The 18,730-nt window shown below is 42.6% G+C and overlaps 1 protein-coding gene across 1 annotated transcript in view; it reads right to left on the bottom strand.

The window, feature by feature from the left end:
* The window catches only part of MAOB (monoamine oxidase B), a 117,732-nt gene that overhangs the window by 13,586 nt on the left and 85,416 nt on the right, over positions 1-18,730 (bottom strand). The window contains exons 4-10 of the mRNA XM_044911519.1: positions 16,404-16,508; positions 15,386-15,477; positions 9,199-9,340; positions 7,826-7,975; positions 6,543-6,702; positions 2,164-2,260; positions 1,087-1,140 (exon numbers count right to left, since the gene is read on the bottom strand). Coding sequence (XP_044767454.1) covers positions 1,087-1,140; positions 2,164-2,260; positions 6,543-6,702; positions 7,826-7,975; positions 9,199-9,340; positions 15,386-15,477; positions 16,404-16,508 — 800 coding nt within the window. The remainder of the gene's footprint in view (positions 1-1,086; positions 1,141-2,163; positions 2,261-6,542; positions 6,703-7,825; positions 7,976-9,198; positions 9,341-15,385; positions 15,478-16,403; positions 16,509-18,730) is intronic.

The raw sequence follows: 18,730 nt of genomic DNA, 5'->3' as shown, positions 1-18,730 counted from the left end.
TGAGTGATTTTTAAAATACTCTTGGAATAGAAAAGTATTTTCAGCATATCTGAGACCATCCCGAAGGCATGATTTTAAAAACTGATAAATTTAACTTCATAAAAAGTTAATCTTTTCTTATAGTATAAAACACATAAGCCATAAACATGATCAAAAGCTAAACAGGGAAAAGCTTTGTTGCAGGCACTGGAGATCGGGCAGTGGACCAGCCAGACAAAACCTCCTACCTTCATGGATCTTGGTATTTCAGTGGCGATTTTTTATTTTTTATTTATTTATTTTTTTTAGGTGAGTGGCCCGGTCAGACCTCCATTCCCCGGGCCAAGCGCAGCGGTGACATTAGTCACAGAGAAGCAGGATAATGGAGGGGAAGGAACACGCCATAATGTAATTCAGAGGCTCGGAGTTGGTAAATATGCATGAGAGGTGGTGTGGGAATAATAATTGCCAGTGGTGAATATTAACTGCTGGAAGAAAGTGCCACCTCCAGAGAAACTCGTCCCTCTGTCTCTATAATCTGTAATTGTTATGCATCACTCATGCAGGATATACACAGATTGCCCTGCCTCACAGTCATTTGTCTACCTGGTTATCTCCTTCCCCAGTACGTCTTCAGCCCCTGGGCTATGTCCATTTTTGTATTCCATAGAGTTCCTCGCATGGTATCTTATGTACAATAAACTCAAAAATATTAATTTGACGGGGCGCCTGGGTGCCTCAGTTGGTTAAGCCACTGCCTTAGGCTCAGGTCATGATCCTGGAGTTCCCGGATTGAGTCCTGCATTGGGCTCCCTGCTCAGCGGGGAGCCTGTTTCTCCCTCTGACCCTCCCCCCTCTCATGCTCTCTCTATCTCATTCTCTCTCTCAAATAAATAAATAAATAAAATCTTTTAAAAAATATTAATTTGAACACTCGGTTCTTAAGTCATTGGCTGTGTCTCTCTACTAGACTTATCGCTGACGCGTAGCACTGGGAATATGCCTATAGTTAGGCAGTCTTCAAATTAAAAAGTTAAATAAAATGTAAATGCAGGCAAGTAGGCAGAAAAGAAGGAAGGAAGAGAGAAGAGGCACTTGGTTCCGCACCTTTCATCTTTGGTAAGACGTGCCAGTTTTCGGGCTTTGTGGGCAAGGATAAATCTAAAACATACAAATAAGAAAAAGGAGGGAAATTAATGGCTGCGTTCATCCTGGCCCCAATTCTATAGCTACACACGTGCCCAGAGAGCAAATGGAAGTCAACCAGAAGAAACAAATGACATACTAGTTTATTGTTCCATGTTTCACTGTTCACGTGCTACATTCTTGACACTGACAAGCACCTTCAGCTTCAGCGATTGAGGGACGAAACACAGATGACCGGCCATAATTTCTGCCCAAGACAATATGATGATTGACCTGCCTCCCCCCACATGGCTGATGGCCGACAAGAATGAGCCCTTGAACTCAAACGCTCACCTAAGGTCATCCAGCCCTTGCTCTTTGGTTCTGTCTCATGAGGGTGTCTAGCATCCAGCCTTCTCAAATCTGCCTCCATCTAGCCCTATGATTGTCTTCAACTTCACAACTGGCTTTGATCTCCCTGTCGTCACCTGGGGCTCTCTCGAAAATACATTTGTATGTATCTATCTTAGGGCTCATCTCAATTTTGGCTGCTTCAGGTAACCACCAATCTGGGCCAGGTTCTGACCCCCAAGACTTCCCCAGTCTGTGCTGGTTTTGCCTGCCAAGCTGAGCACTGGGCCAGCCTCGGCTCCTCTCTAGCAGCTCAGAAAAATCTCAGTATCCCACATAATTACCACTGATGCCCACACAGGAGCCACAAGAAGCCCCTTTAGTAAAACACCCTAAGTCATGTTTATATTATACTTTCACAAAAGATAGCTCACCAAAATATATCTACCCCCAGCACGAAATATGAAGCAGAAAATGAATATAACAAATTTTAAAATGTTATTGGTATTCTACTTCCTTTCTAAATATTTATCCATTGGAACACGTAATTTTTTTAAAGGCATTAAGAATTTTTCTACTGCCAGATTTGGAGATTTTTACCCATTGGGTAAAAAAAATATTTAACAAAATTTAGGGCACATTTATTAACAGTACTGGAATATTCTGTCAACACCAAAGAGTACCCACACCACTGTAAGCACGCCTTACCCCATTATGGCGGCACAGCTGCCATCAGGTTTGGTATCATCCAATGTGTAGGCAATTGGAGCTTCCTCTCCTTCAATGATCATGGTTCCACAGTAATCTTGGAAAACAGCAAAATGGAAAAAGATATTCATCACCTTATCAAACTACCCAAAATAGCTACTGTGAAGCACACATTTTCAATTTAGGAGCCCGAAGGCCAAGTACAAGATGTTATACTCTAAATAATGAAGGCAAACCAAACTGATGTCAAAAAGAAGGATGAGTAGCCAACATTTTGTGAAAAATCAAACCGTAGATGCCTCTTTGCACAGAATGAAGCAATGTGATGTTATGAATTAATCCAGGCAACAATTCAGTAAAATCTTGTCTTCCCTGTCATTAAGACTTGTGTCCCGGGACAGCTGGGTGGCTCGCTGGTTAGGCGTCTGCCTTCGGCTCAGGTCATGATCCCAGGGTCCTGGGATCAAGTCCCACATCGGGCTCCTTGCTCAGCAGGGAGCCTGCTTCTCCCTCTGCATGCCGCCCCCCGCCCCCAGCTTGTGCTCTCTGTCTCTCTGACAAATAAATAAATAAAATCTTAAAAAAAAAAGACTTGTGCCCCATCTGGCTTCCTCTTTCATAAGAAATCAGATAAAACCAAAGATGTGTAAAAAAAAAAATACTAGTCCATTATTGTAAAATAGAAGGGACTGCATGTTCAACTTTTTATGAGGAACCACTTAGACTAAGCCAACTAGTTCTCGGTTTTTCTGGAGACAGGGCAGAGAGGACATGGGTAACCAGCCTCCACAGAGTTCCAAACCCTCATTCGTTACATGATCTCCAGAACAACTCCAGAAATAATGTCAGCTCATTCTGGTCCAAAGTGCTTCTCTCATTCCCCTCCATCATTCTCTCGCAAATTTGAGGTTGTTTGAACAAAGTTATGGTGGAGGACTCTGGAACAAATGTTGTCTAGAAAATCCGATGAGAGGGTTTCAAAAGGCGGAACAAAGAACAGAGAACTTTGAGGGTATTGCACCACTCTCAACCTGTGTGTGAGCAGACACACCCGAAGGTTTGTTTTTTTTTACCTGCACTTGCTTCTCTCTCTCTCTTCCACATTCCCTTCACTGTGCACCTGTAAAAATCAATGTCCCAGCCAGCCGCTGCATTGAGGGCTGCTTGCATGCCCCTCAAGTGTGCAGGGACCAGAAAAATGTTGAGAGAAACTGAAGTATGGGAAGAAGAAATGTCTTAAGTCTACCCAAGAACTCAAGAAGACTTAAGGATACAAGAGAAATAGCCAAGGAATCATCTGTTATAAGAAGACAAGAAAGGGGCGCCTGGGTGGCTCAGTTGGTTGGGTGACTGCCTTCGGCTCAGGTCATGATCCCGGAGTCCCGGGATCGAGTCCCGCATCGGGCTCCCTGCTCGGCGGGGAGTCTGCTTCTCCCTCTGACCCTCCCCTGTCTCATGCTCTCTCTATCTCATTCTCTCTCTCAAATAAATAAATAAAATCTTTAAAAAAAAAAAAAAGAAGAAGACAAGAAAGAAGAAATGAAAAGAGAGCGTGCACACTGATGGTGTGGGGTCAGCTAGACTGGACAGAGAACTAGTGGGGGACACTGAATGGAGGCTGTCCTGAATGGAGGCCTTGCTTTCTGGATGGCGTGGGTCCTTAGACACTTCCTTCCGAGAGCAATGCTGGCCTCCGAGCCATGCAAGCTGGGCATGAGTGAAGGAAAAAGGGGCAGAGAGAGAAGTCATGTTCGTGCTGGGACAAACTGTGCGGCATCAGTGACATTTCTATCACTTGTAGGGAGACCACTCAGGAGTCCCATCCATGAACACCGGACTTCCGGTCAGCTTGGTCAGGCCTCACTCTTAAAAAGGAAGGGACGGTCAAGGACATCTAGACATTTAAGGAAGTCCTTTAACCAGAGACGCAGCAAGAAAAGCAGAAATAAACTGACAACAGTCAAGGACTGCAACACACTACTTGCAAAATATTTGCAACACATACAGAAAAAAATTAACAAGCAAAGAATAAATAGGTAATTTACAAAATAATTTGATATAGCCTCAAGCCTTCTTAATGGTTAAAATTAACAAATTCTAGATAAATGGGATATTTTCCTCTGCTGATTGGTAAAGTTTAAAATATTAGTAGTAAAATATTAGTTGGCCAAGGATGTTGGGAGGACAGGAACTCTTTTTTTTTTTTAAATTTTATTATATTATGTTAGTCACCATACAATACATCATTGGTTTTTGATGTGGTGATCCACCATCCATTGTTTTCGCATAACACCCAGTGCTCCATGCAGTACGTGCCCTCCTTAACACCCATCACCGGGCTAACCAATCCCCCCTCCCCCTTCCCCTCTAAAACCCTGTTTGTTTCTCAGAGTCCATAGTCTCTCATGGTTCGTCTCTCCCTCCGATTCCCCCCCTTCATTTTTCCCTTCCTTCTCCTAATGTCCTCCATGCTATTCCTTATGTTCCACGAATAAGTGAAACCATATGATAATTGACTTTCTCTGCTTGACTTATTTCACTTAGCATAATCTCCTCCAGAACTCTTAACAAAAATTTCAAAGGTCTACCCATGTCAATTGCCTTCAAAATTCCACTTTTACAAATGTATCAAAAGGAAATGCTCCTATACAGATTTGCAGAGCTATATGAAGAATGCAGTTTACTGCAGCATCGTGTGTAATAATAGCAAAAACTTGGAAACAATCGAAATGCCTATCAAGAGCAGACCTATGTGGTAAATTCTGATGGAGCCACACAATGAAATACTCTTTATTCAGTTGTTGAAATGAGGTAGATTTAAATGCACTGATGTGGAGACACGTCTATGGTTCATTGTTAACCAAAAAAAGAGTGAATTTCAGTACAGTATGTACCTTGTTTTAAAAAAATATGCTTTTGGAAAAATGTGTAACATTTACTTAAAATTATATTTGCTTATAAATGTTACACACATTCTTTAATATATATTCAAAGTGTATATATATTTCAATATATATGTATACATATATTTAAAGTATTACCTGTGCATATGATAAATTTCCTTTTTTTTGAAGATTTATTTATTTGAGAGAGAGAGGAGGGGCAGAGGGAGAGGGGACAGAATCTCAAGCAGACTCCCCATTGAGTGTGGAGCCCAACATGGGCCTCGATCCCACGACCCTGACATCATGACCTGAGCTGAAACCAAGAGTCAGACGCTTAACGGACTCAGCCACCCAGGCGCCCTGCATATGATAAATTTCTAAAGATAAACAACTTAAATTTTTAGTAGTTGTTCCCTAAGGGGAGGATATGCCAGGACACACGCCATAGGAGAGGGACATTTTTCACTTTTTTTTGTACATTTTATAGGGAACACATTTACTTCTGCAATTTTTTTAAAAGCAGGTATTGGCTTCTGTCATTTTATTTTTTATTTTTAAATTTTTTTAAAGATTTTATTTATTTATTTGAGAGAGAGAGACAGAGAACGAGCAGGGGGAAGGGCAGAGGGAGAGGGAGAAGCAGGCTCTCCTCTGAGCAGGGAGCCTGATGGGCTCCATCCCAGGACCCCGGGGTCATGACCTGAGCCGAAGGCAGACGCTTAACCGACTAGGCCACCCAGGCGCCCCATGCTAGCCACGTTTAAGTGTTCGATACCCACATGTGCCTAGTGGCTGTTGTACTGGACAGAGCATCTCTAGAACATTTCCACTGTTGTGGAATCGAGCACTTCGTAGGCATCCCTAGAACGTGCCAGCCTGCACAGTAGCACTCCTGTTGAATATACATGAATGAATGAATCAGCTTAACTTAATACAGTAGAATCTCAACACGGATGAGAGATCGCCTGGTTCAGAATCCCTACTTTTGTGAATGGCTCATCCTTCAAAAAACTGTATTAGAAAGTGAGAATAAGGGGCACCTGGGGGGCTCAGTCGTTAAACGTCTGCCTTCGGCTCAGGTCGTGATCTCAGGGTCCTGGGATCGAGCCCCGAGTCGGGCTCCCTGCTCGGCGGGAAGCCTGCTTCTCCCTCTCCCACTCCCCCTGCTTGTGTTCCCTCTCTCGCTGTGTCTCTCTCTGTCAAATAAATAAATAAAATCTTTAAAAAAAAGAAAGTGAGAGTAACTATTTTCACAAGATTTTGTGGCAGGATAAAACAAGTCTTTATACTAAACTATGAAAAGAATCAGTCATAGTTCAAGGGAGTTTGTGCCAATATATTTTATATATATTGGCACAAATATATATTTTATTGGCTAGAACGGTACTCAGCCCCTGGACTAGTAGTGTTTTATGCCCAGCATTCTAATAAAACCAGTTACATGCAAATACATATCTTTGCACCAAGTTTCTTGGACCTTCTGATAATACTCACCCTTCTTCCTCCAGAAAGGCTCTTTATAATAAACCATACACTTGATGACAGAACCCAAAGGCACACGAGTGATCAGCTGGTTTCTCATCATTGGCAGAGGGGGATTGAAATGAATCTTCATGCCCAGAATAGGAGGAACAGCGCTAATCACATACTTAGCCTGGAAGAAAAATGACCTGCTTAAACATTATTCGTGTGTTGTTGTTTTTTTTCCAAATGTTTCTCCTTCATTTTGCCCTTGGCCCCCTTGGAATGTTTTTTTTTTTTCCCCCAAAGATTTTATTTGTAAGTAATCTCTACACCCAACATGGGGCTTGAACTCACAACCCCGAGGTCAAGAGTCACACGCTCCACTGACTGAGCCAGCCGGGCATCCCTCGAGTGTCTTCTTAACAGAAAAATGGGAAGAATCACGCTAAAACCAAAATTAGCCCTTGTTGTTCCCTAGTTCAAATCCTCCCATGACTTTCCATCACACTTGGAGTCAAAGCCAAGTTCCTTACACTCACCTCCAAGGCCCTATATAGAAATGGACCCTTGTTACAGCACTGATCTCATCTTCTGTTATTCTTCCCCTCATTCCTTTAATTCTGCCATTTGACCACCTTGCTGTTCCTTCATCATGTTGGGCCTGCTTCTACCTCAGGGCCTTTGCATTGGCTGTTCTACTTGGAATGCTCTTCCCTCGAAGGACCACATCACATGGTTCAACCCCTCATCTTTTTTGGTTCTGTGCTAAAATATCACCTTCTGATTGAGGCCTTCCCCCACGACCTTATTTAAAATTGCATGACTGATCCCCTTACCCCCCCCAACCCTTCTGGTACACTCTCTCCTCCTTCCCTGATTGATTTTCTTCCATAGTACTTACCACCATCTGGGATACTTTATATCTTAACCATATACTTAATTATGGCCTTTCTCCTTCACTAGAACGTAAGCCACATGAGGGCAGAGAATTTTATCTGCTTTGTTCTCTGCTGTGTTCCCAACTCCTAGAATAATGCCAGACACATAGGAAGCACTTGATATTTATTCAGTAAATATTTTCTTTGGTATCTAATTACATAGGAGCCCAATACAGAGGCTTGATAATATATGATTTTACAAATCTGCCCTCTCCCCAAATATTCTGGTTCTCTTTTCCCTTCTTTCAGACAGAGGTAGCTTTTTCACCTTTGGCAAAGCATTGTCTATGAAGCCTGGAACATTCTTGGCTTTATTTAAGCTTTGATTATCTATGGGATTCTGGCCACCTCCCCTAGTTTAAGGCTTTTGGTTACCTCATACACCTCATGGTTGAGGGTCTCCACAAGGACAGTTTCTCCTGTCTGGTCAATGTGGGTCACGGGCCTCTCCAGCTTCACTTGGTCGCCAAGGAGGTCCATTATCCGCTCACTCACTTGCCCAGATCCGCCTACAAATTTCCTCTCCTGGAAAGAAAAGAGGACTCAAGAGATGGGTAGGAAATATAGGAACGGGTTTCAATGATTCAGTTGTGAGTTTTTCTCACATATCTCTCTGTGAGATGTATAAATTGCATTTTGCTGTTGCGAATCATGTCTTCGACCACTGTTTTCTAACTAGTGATTGCTGGCTTTTGACAAAATGACAGGCTTTCTAGACAGGTGACTGTTAGGCCATGCTCTTGTGGATTCCCAGGCTCCACTCTCTGCTGGACATCCTCAGCCTGACCCCCATGTCCTACCTGCCCGGCCACTACCCCTGCTTCATGTCCCATCTAGATCCTTCTGTTGGGTTGCTGGGTCCGGTGAAGTCCCACCTGCAGCTGGACTACCACTTGCCTGAGCACACCTAAGCCTGTTTTTCCATTCCTTGTTACTCAGGCTGAGAACCTCCCTGGCCTACCCACCCCCAGGCTACCCTCCTCTCTGTTGCAGGCTGCCCATCTCATCCTGGGTCACAAGCCTGTTGCTTCTGAATATTCTGCATGGCTGGGCACACGGTTGAGCTGACTGCCTTCTCCTAAATTTTCAGTTCAGGTAATTTTGTAAAAGATTATTTCAAATAGGTCTGAGAAGAATGAGAGGGAGAGAGAGAGAAGAGGAGAAAGACGAAGAGAAGAAGGAGGGGGAGAGGGAGGAGGAGCAGAGGGGAGAATGAGAAAGGGGAAAGGAAGGAAAATGACCAGCAAGCAGATTACTTAAGATCTCAACTTCACTTCCTACTAGGCCTAGCACAGAGCTTTATACAATGCTGGGGCTCAGGAAACAATGAATGAATGAATGAAAGCATGAGTGAATGGATTTTGTGTGGAATGTGTGTGTTTGAAATTGAAAATGCGTTTCTGACTTTCCTTTCTGAGCTTTCCAAGAAGTGCTCAAGCTATGTTCATTGGCTGGTCTCCTACAAACTTCCCGGATAATAACCAGATGCATATCCAAATGGAAAATGGCAAAAGTATGTAGCGAGGTAGCGAGGTACATCTTAAAGCCCCACTGGCGGCCGGGTTCTCACGTTGGGTCCCTAACAACAGACTGTCCCTCACAAAACCACTTGGGGCTGCCATCATAAAGTTCTGAAGTCCACGAGCCTGCCTCCTGCCTCATCCATTCATGACTGAAGAAGGAGGATGCCAATTTTTTATTTAGGCATGGTGGTCTTCTGTTGGAACAGTGCGGGGATGGATGAGTACCTGCCCTCCATTGGTTGTTGAGATGATCCTGGCCGTGCCCCCACACTGCTTCACATACCACAGGAACCAGAGCGCAGAGACCTCATGGGTCTCTGCAGTGACACACAGGTTCACGAAGAGAGTGGCAAGCTGCTTGGCAGATCTGCTCGGGAAGAAACGCGAGCACAATTAACAAATGTGGGAGGGCATGTTCTTCATACTATGGACATTATTCAAGCATTACATTTACTTGGCTAACTTCAGCACAGTTTGGCAAGTGGCAGAAAATTGTCACTAGTACTAGAATCCATGATTCTAGAATCCAGTATTAGAAAACATGACATCCGAGCCTGTGGGAATGAGATTTATGTTCCCCTTCACCCAAACAGCTTACTCAAGATCAGCCTGTATTCCGTATTCTGTGGTATCATGATTTCTCTCCATATGCCTGCTCCTCGTCCTGTGATCCCCATCTCCGTAAAAGGCATCACCATTCACCCGACTGCTAAGGCCAACACTCTAGAAATCAACCTTAATTTCTCTCTTTCCCTCACTCTCCCCCCAAGCCCAATCCATCAGGGAGTCCCACTGTCTCTCACCACATCACCCCGCCATCACCACCACCAACGCAGCATCATCTTTTGTCCGGACTATTGCCATTATTTCTTCCAGACTGGTCTCTCTGCCTCCACTCATTGTTACCTGGTATCCCTTCACCAAACTCAAAGCCAGAAGCTTTTTAGCCCCTCCCCGTTGTGGGGCTCTTTCTATTGTATAAATCGAGTCATATCATACTCTTGCTTTAAGCCCACCAGTGGCATCCTATCGAAACTAGAACGGGATTTGGATCTTTCACCTTTGCCAGCAAAGCCCCAAGTGATCTAGCCCAGGCCTACTTATTCTCCCTCATTCTGTACCCGCTCTACGTCTTCTAATGTCTCCTCAGAAAGATGAACTCTTCTACCTCTGTGAAAATAAACACCAGCTTCCATTTACCCAGTACTCTGGCATTCCCTATCATCTTACCATAGTATGGTGTCTTTATAACTCTTTTCATTGTCTTAAATTATCTTTATTCCTGGTTCACTATTTTCTACTGCTGTCTCCCCTACTATATTATCAACCAATGAGAACAGGAATCTTAACTTTCTTGCTTACCAGTGTCCCCTTTAATAAAATAGTGTCTGGCACATAGTAAGCACTCAATAATTACTTGTTGGATGACTGAATGCATAAATGGTTATCAGTTAAATATTATTTTAAAATTATCCATAATGGGGGCACCTGGGTGGCTCTGTCAGTTAAGCATCTGCCTTCGGCTCAGGTCATGGTCCCAGGGTCCTGGGATCGAGCCCCGCGTCGGGCTCCCTGCTCAGTGGGGAGCCTGCTTCTCCCTCTGTCTACCCCTCCTTCCCACTCGTGCTTGCTCTCTCTCTCAAATAAATAAAATCTTTAAAAAAATAAATAAATTATACATAATGTGCAAAGGATAAGCTAGGTGCTGTCCCTAATACAGAATTAGTCCCAGTTATTTTTTAAAAGATTGTATTTATTTATTTGAGAGAGAGAGAGAGCAGTGGGAGTAGCAGAGGGAGAGGGACAAGCAGACTCTGCGCTGAGTGCAAAGCCTGATGCAGGGAGAGAGATCATGATCTGAGCTGAAATCGAGTCAGACACTCAAATGACTGAGCCACCCAGGCGACCCCAGTCCCAGTTATTTATTCAATTATTTTACTGTCTAGTGAAAGACAAGCTAAAAGGATGGATAAGGGGGGAAAGCAATTAATAGAGCACAGATATGTGAACTTCTGCTTGGGGTTGGCAGGTCAACAGGGAAAGGTTGTATCCTATCTTGAGGCATACCAGAAAGTGAGTGATCTCTTGCAATTCCAACAACTCAGCTATATCTTAACACCATTTTTTTAAAGACTTTATTTTTAAGTAATCTCCACACCCAATGTGGGGCTCAAACCCACAATCCCGAGATCAAGAGTTGCGTGCTCTACCGACTGAGCCAGCCAGGCACCCCTATTTAACAATTCTAAAATTCACCAGTAGTAATGTGTACTCTGGGACATGTTTAATAAGAGCCAATCCTCCCCTTCTGACTTTGACATAAAGTTCGTGTGATGTTAATCTGCTTATATCCAAGGCAGAGTTTGCCACCTGGTCATGCTGACAACGGGTGGGATACATGATACTGCCTTCCATTACTGAACTCTTTCATACTCCATGGTTTTTAAACCCATTGTATTGAATGTCATAACAATTCTATAAAACAGCAATTTCTCCCCAGTTCACAAGTCTGAAACCTGCATCTCAGGGAGGTTAGTAATATGTCGTACACAGTCCACTAAATGGTACAACTTCAAACCAGATCACACCTGATTCAAACCTCACGCTTTTACTACCTCGAAATGCTTTACAATTAGGCAGCTTACAAGCTCAAAAGCACAAATACTCACCGAGGACCACATCTCTACACTAGTGTACCTTGACTCTGGAAGTTTCTGCAATCAGGCCCAACACACATTCCTGACAATGTTCACAGCCCTAACAACCTGATAGCGTCTTTGTAACAGTCCACAACATTTAGCCTGAAACCAGTATAATATATATGTTGAAGTGACTTAAAGTGAGTTTGTAAGATTCCTCATGATAACCAAAGGGAGGGAAATTGCTGACTCGTGTTTTCTTTGCGAAGGCCATTTGTAGCATCGATCTAAAGCAAACACCCAGACGTGAGTTTAAAGTATTACTTCAAAGTGAAAACATCCTTCGGTGTTTCCCAATGTCCTACTCCTTTTGTTCCTTAATTTGTAAGGGAATTTGGGGGGCATAAGGTCAAGGGAGTAATAAACAACTAAAATTGAACACTGGCCCAGCTAAGACAGCCAAGATTAAACACAAAAATACTGCTGTGATTCTAGTTGTTATTGTTGCCAACTGGGTGGGAAAGAAATCATCCTGGCTTGAAATAAGAGGGAGATCTCAAAGCAATTCTCTCCGGAGGGCCAGGCCCTTCCTAATCCTTTATTTGACTTTCTCTGGGAGCTTTAGTGAGAAAAGAAATGAGAAGAACAACATCTGACGGATGGAAGGTCAAGGAAGCTAGTGCAATAATATTTTCATGTTCTTTGCCCTGTTGACTTTTTAAAAGATAAATGTTATTATCTTTTTCTACATGAAAAATACATACACATTATATAAAAGTTGGAAAATTCATAAAGTAAAAAGGTGAGAGGATGAGTGTCTTCCATATTTCTGCCCCCCCAAAAGATAATCACTGGTTTCATTTTGGGACTTTTTTTTTAGTTATAGGTTTTGAAAAGTGTATTTACATAGCCTTGACCACACTGTAATTGTAACCTGTTTCTGAAAAACACGTTTTATTTTTTGTTTTATTTTATTGTATTTTGAAAAACACTTTTTAAATGATAATAACTGAAAGACTGATCCACATTATTCTTCAAATATATGATTGTGCTTCAGGTTGAGTAACAATAAGTTGGATATTTAGGGAATTACTTCCTTTAAAACCGGAAAATGATAGCATGTAGATCTTGCTTACAGGAAGTTAAAAATAACCTTGTGTTCATATAATCTTAATATCTCAGAATGTTTTATTTTGTCAGCCAACAACCTACAATATTCACTAAAGGTGGTGGGTCTAGGCCAAGGACTATGGTAGAAAAAGTCAGATCTCTATAATCCCAAAGGAATATAATTAGTCCTATTTTCAAGGGGTTTCAAAGCTCTCTGAAGAGAAAAGACTTTCCTGAATTTATGAAAAGCTTTTCATAATGGAGGTTCTACTAAAACAAATGCAGATAATTAAATACTTACTACGTTTATAAAATCTAATGTACAGATTTTAAAATATTGAAACTGTATTACAATAAAAGTAAGTTATAATTGCAAACTGCACTTTCAAAAAAAAGTGGTAAATAATGTGTTTAAAAAGATATAATTAATAACAGGCACTGATTTCATGACAATAATAGGATTTTTCTATTTCAGAATTGGTTGCTCTCAAAGGTTAAAGTCATAAGAGAAACACAAAGATGTTTTATCACAGAGTATTATATAATAATAATAATTATGAAAACCTGGAAGTAACCAAAATGTCCAACAGGATGATGATGGATAAATACATCATAGTAGTCACTTTCCATGGAATATTCTGCAAACATAAAATATGATATTTAATGATGCATTTTCAATGGCATGGATAAATGTTTGCACCGTAATATTAAGTGTTAAAAACACTGTGATGGATGTCCATTGCTTTTGCATCGCATATACAGTTTCCTTTTAAAAAAGGAGATTATGGGGCACCTGGGTGGCTCAATCGTTAAGCATCTGCCTTCGGCTCAGGTCATGATCCCGGGGTCCTGGGATCGAGCCCCGCATCGGGCTCCCTGCTCAGCGGGAAGCCTGCTTCTCCCTCTCCCACTCCCCCTGCTTGTGATCCCTCTCTCGCTGTCTCTTTCTCTGTCAAATAAATAAATAAAATCTTTAATAAATAAATAAATAAATAAGGAGATCGTATATCATCCTGTATATACTCAATGACAGCCTGCCTTTTTATGTGTTTAATATTATGAATTTTTCCAGCTATTAAATATTTTTCTACAACATGATTTTTTTTTAAGATTTTGTTTATTTATTTGAGAGAAAAAGAGAGAGCATGAGCAGAGGGAGAGGTAGAGGGAGAGGGAGAGGCAGACTCCCTGCTGCACAGGAAGCCTGACATGGGGCCCAATCCCAGGACCCCAGGATCATTACCTGAGCTGAAGGCAGATGCTTAACCAACTGAGGCACCCAGGAGCTCTCTACAACATGATTTTAAAAGACTGTAGAGTGTTCCATTTTTGGATGCCTCATTATTAATTTAACCAATGTTTTATTTTTGGACATTTAGACTTTCCCTTTAATTTTATTATTTTTTTAAGATTTTATTTATTTCAGACAGAGAGAGAGAGAGAGCATGAGTGGGAGCCCGATGTGGGGCTTGATCTCAGGACCCTGGGATCATGACCTGAGCCAAAGGCAGACGCTTAACTGACTGAGCCACCCAGGCGCCCCTAGACTTTCCCTTCTAAAAGTAATTCTTTGAATCTCCTTCTTTCCCTCTCTCTCCCTCCCCTCTCCCTGGATGCCTCTCTCTGTTCTTTTCTCTCTCTTTCTTTAAGCTAAGTTCTAAAAAGTTGAATTTATGTATCAAGGAGTATGTAAATTTCATGTCTTTTTAAAGATTTGTTTAGATTGTAAAGATTTTAGAGAAAGAGAGAGAACAAGCAGGGGGAGGGGACAGTGAGAGATGGAGAGAGAGAATCTCAAGCCAACTCTGCGCTGAGCATGGAGCCCAACATAGGGCTCAGTCTCACCACCCTGATATCATGACCTTAGCCAAAACCAAGAGTCAGATGCTTAACATCAACCCCAGAGCCAGACATTTCTCAACTAATGCGGTTTAGCATGATAGGACAGTCTCCTTGAACTTGGCTTCCATTTCTCTTACTCTGTTTACTACAAATTCACTATGTGCTTGTACCCTTACAATCCTTTCCTTTTTTCCTGCCGTCCAAGAGCAGTGAGGCCCCTCTAGGTCATCTATTTCACCTCCACAATTTGTAGCCAGTTCCCAGCTCTGCCAACCAGAATTTAAGGCTTGACTGGTGAACACTTGCTCTCAAAGCTACATGTTTTTCAATAAAGGGGAGGGGTTACTCCAGCCATGCGTGTTTCCTCTACAACTGTGAATTATCCAGAGAACTTCTCCAGAAGTTCCTCTTCAAATCCTTGAAGAGTTGCACCCCATCCCATAACGTGTTTCAAATGCATACTCTAATGCACCATCTCTACCCTTGACCACCTGTGAGGGGGACAAAAGTTTTCTTATAACAACAACTTGATAAACGAGGTCTTCAAGCTGGCGATCTTTAAGTTGTTCTACATAAGATGGTGGCACGTTCTGGTCTGTTCTGAGGACTTGATGTGGTAATACCACCTTTGGGATGCATTGCTATTCCAAAGATGTATGGACATCCTCGGGACAGAATCCAGTTTCAATATTTTTTAGCATTCCATCTGGCCAAATGGTGTGGTTTTAGACACAAAGCAGTTCCGTACCTGCTGAATGGCATTGCTAAATAAACCTGAGAGATGGTCACAGGAAATGCCTGTGCCTAATGGTGAGTCTTACTCTGTCCAGCAGATCTTGTCCAGCAGCTCCTTCATTGTCATGTGGTCCCACTCCTCCGCAAGGGGTGCCTTCCATGGGGCATCACTGGGAATCTACACTCAGATAAGGATTCAGAGGGGAAAAATGAATATAATTTTCCATTTCAAGTAACTCTTTCAAGAGAACTGAGAACTCTCACTTGAAGAAGGAAAATGTAAGCTTTCCAATTCCCCCATTTATGATTCTCACGGCACAACCAATGTTTTCTGTGTATCCTTCCCTCTATAGATCTATACCACTGGATCCATATTGAATTTACGGTAACACTTCCTGCACAATAAATGGAGGGTATGATGAAATGGGGCTGTTTTCAAATATCGATTACTAAGTTGCTCATTTAGACAGAACATTCATAAATTCAGCCTTTAACACGGATCAGACAGCTGCACCAAATCATGCCTAAACTGGAGTTTCAGGTCAAGCTCTGTGTGTGCTTACTTATGGGCTGCAGGTTTGAACAAGATGGCGACACAAAGACCTTAGAAGTCTTATTCTGCTCTGTCCTGAGGACTTCCCAGGAAGGCTGAGAGATGTGTGATCTTTTCTCCCTGCCCTCACCGGTGGTATGTGACCAGTGGTCTGCAGGACATCTCATTCTTTTAGTGGTTAAAAACCAGTTCATTCACTCATTTCCTAAATCTTTTTTTTTAAATATTTTATTTATTTGACAGAGAGAGACATACAGCAAGAGAGGGAACACAAGCAGGGGGAGTGGAAGAGGGAGAAGCAGACTCCCCGCCGAGCAGGGAGCCCGATGCGGGGCTCGATCCCAGGACCCTGGGATCATGACCTGAGCCGAAGGCAGACGCTTAACGACTGAGCCACCCAGGCGCCCCTCATTTCCTAAATCTTTACTGAGAGATATTAGGTACCAGACAACATGCTAGGCATTGCTGATACAGTGTCCCTTCTTTCTTTGAAGGACTAAACTTATTAGGAAAAATACAAACATAGTCAAAGAAGCATGAGTAAGCTTTACCTCTCGCCCCATGGCATCCATCGTCCTCCAAAGGTTGTTATGATCTAGGTACACAACTGGGTTCCACACAGGTGGGAAGGGGCCCCTGAAGGGGTACGATTTGCCCTGTGGGATACAAGGTATTTTTATTTGTTTACTTATTTACTTATTAAAAGATTTTATTTATTTATTTGAGAGAAAGAGCACAAGCAGGGGGGAGGGACAAAGGGAGAGGAGAAACAGACTCCCCGCTGAGCAGGGAGCCTGACGCAGGGCTCCATCCCAGGACCCCGGGATCATGACCTGAGCTGAAGGCAGATGCTTAACCGACTGAGCCACCCAGGAACCACCACTTACGTGTTTTAAGTCCTTGTGTCCTCAGGGAATGCTACTTAATTGTCAGCATAGAGATTTCCAGCTCAATTCTCTGTTACCTAAATAAATTTGGGCCCCCAAACCCCCACAGACAATACAAAGGTTTCTCTCTGAGATTAGAACCCTTCCCACGTAAAATTTAAAGTACAGAAGTGGGGTTACCTAAAGTAATCTCATTTGCCAGTGATACCTGCAAATACCTCAAAGTGAGGGGACCCAATGCGTCTGAAGGATCAGAAAACTATAAATGTTTTACAAGCTAGAAGGGGATAAATAACCAATTGCAGGAATGCAAGCACCTGTAGGAAGAGCCACGAAACAGAGCCCAGCAAGCTTTTCCAAGGAATCGTAGGTGCTACATCAACACAGGAGTTCCCATGGGAACGGAAAGAAGAGACAATTTCAAGCCTCTTCTGGGGACATATCTGCACTACTTGGTTCTCCCGGCAGGGTAGGGTCACCTCAACACAGAGATAAAGGGCACACATTTCTCCAAAAACTAATAATAAGACCTCCTGTAAATCACCTCTGGGAGGTTTAACTCAATGGCAGTTAAGGACACGCACAAAAACCACTCTGGGTCAACCTGAAAACCCAAGTCAGAAGTCAGGCTGTGCATTCTGATGTCATCTTTCACCCAACTTGGAATAACGCAAGGTCCACAGTCAACCAAAATCTCACCATAACTCTGAGTCATTCAGCAAAGATTCAGCTCATGTGGATTCTGCAGGCAGACAGGCGAGGTGTGAAATGAGATGAGATTTCACATTCATTCTTGTATTCATTCTGTGCCCATACTGGTCTTCTCTTCCCAACAAGGCCGTAAGGTTCTCAGGGAAGATTTATGAGGCAGGCTTACTTTTCTTCTTATATTTGGTAGGGTTCTCCAGAGAAACAGAACCAACAGGATGTGTGTATGTGCAAGTGTGTGTGTGTGTGTGTATGGCAGAGTGTGAAGATTTATTTTACAAAATTGGCTCACACAACTATGGAGGCTTGGCAAGCCCAAAATCTACAGGGTAGGCCAGCAGGGTGGAGACGCAGAGAAGACCTGAAGTTCAAGTCCAAAGGCTGTCTGCTGGCAGAATGACCTCTTCCTTAGGGGAGCTCAGTCTTTTTTTATTTGGGCCTTCACCTGATTGGATGAGGCCCACCCACATTACAGAGGGTCATCTATTTAATCAAAGTCTACTGATTTCAGTGTTAATCTCATCCAAAAAATACCTTCACGGAAACACGTAGATAGTGTTTGACCAAATATCTAGGTATTGTGGCCTAGCCAAATTGACACATAACCATTGCACTTTCTAATCAACTTTATTCAGGTATAATTTACATACAATGTAACCATTTTAAATGCACAATTTGGGAAGTCTTGACACATGTGTGCACCCATGTAACCCTCTCCCTTGCCACTTTCCAGTCAATTCCTGCCCCCTTCTTTTTTTTTTTATAGTCACACAAAACAATAGTAACTTTAATTGGTGGTCACACAAGTGTTACTTCTGGTTTGTTAAGTTTGCATCTCTTCTTTCAGTTTTACTGAGATATAATTGACATATAGCTCTGTGTAAGTTTAAAATGTACAGCATAATGACAATGTGTATACTGGGTTTTAAAAATATATTTAAAACATACTTTTTAAAATTTAAAAAACTTTAAAATTTCTAAGTTGATTGACACAAAGTGAGTTGCTTAATCTCCTTGGGCCCCAGACAGCGGTGTTTCCAACTCAGCATCTCGGCCCCATCACCTTCCTCCAGGAAGTATGCCCAGATTTCGTAAACAGCTGGGTTGGGCGGCATTCTCAGCGTTGCCCAGTTCTCTGTTTCCCTTTCACCTGCCGCTACCTCTACCGTCCCGGCTTCATGCATTTATCGTTCTGCATCACCCACTGGGATCTAAGCTGCAAGAGCGCGGCTCTGGGGCTCGCCGACCTGGGTCAAGGCATGGCTCTGCCACTCACTAGCCAT

This window comes from Neomonachus schauinslandi, chromosome X, assembly GCF_002201575.2.
Source record: "Neomonachus schauinslandi chromosome X, ASM220157v2, whole genome shotgun sequence".
Taxonomy (NCBI): domain Eukaryota; kingdom Metazoa; phylum Chordata; class Mammalia; order Carnivora; family Phocidae; genus Neomonachus; species Neomonachus schauinslandi.
Note: the sequence above shows the minus strand (reverse complement) of the source record. Positions and strands in the feature narration are given on the sequence as shown.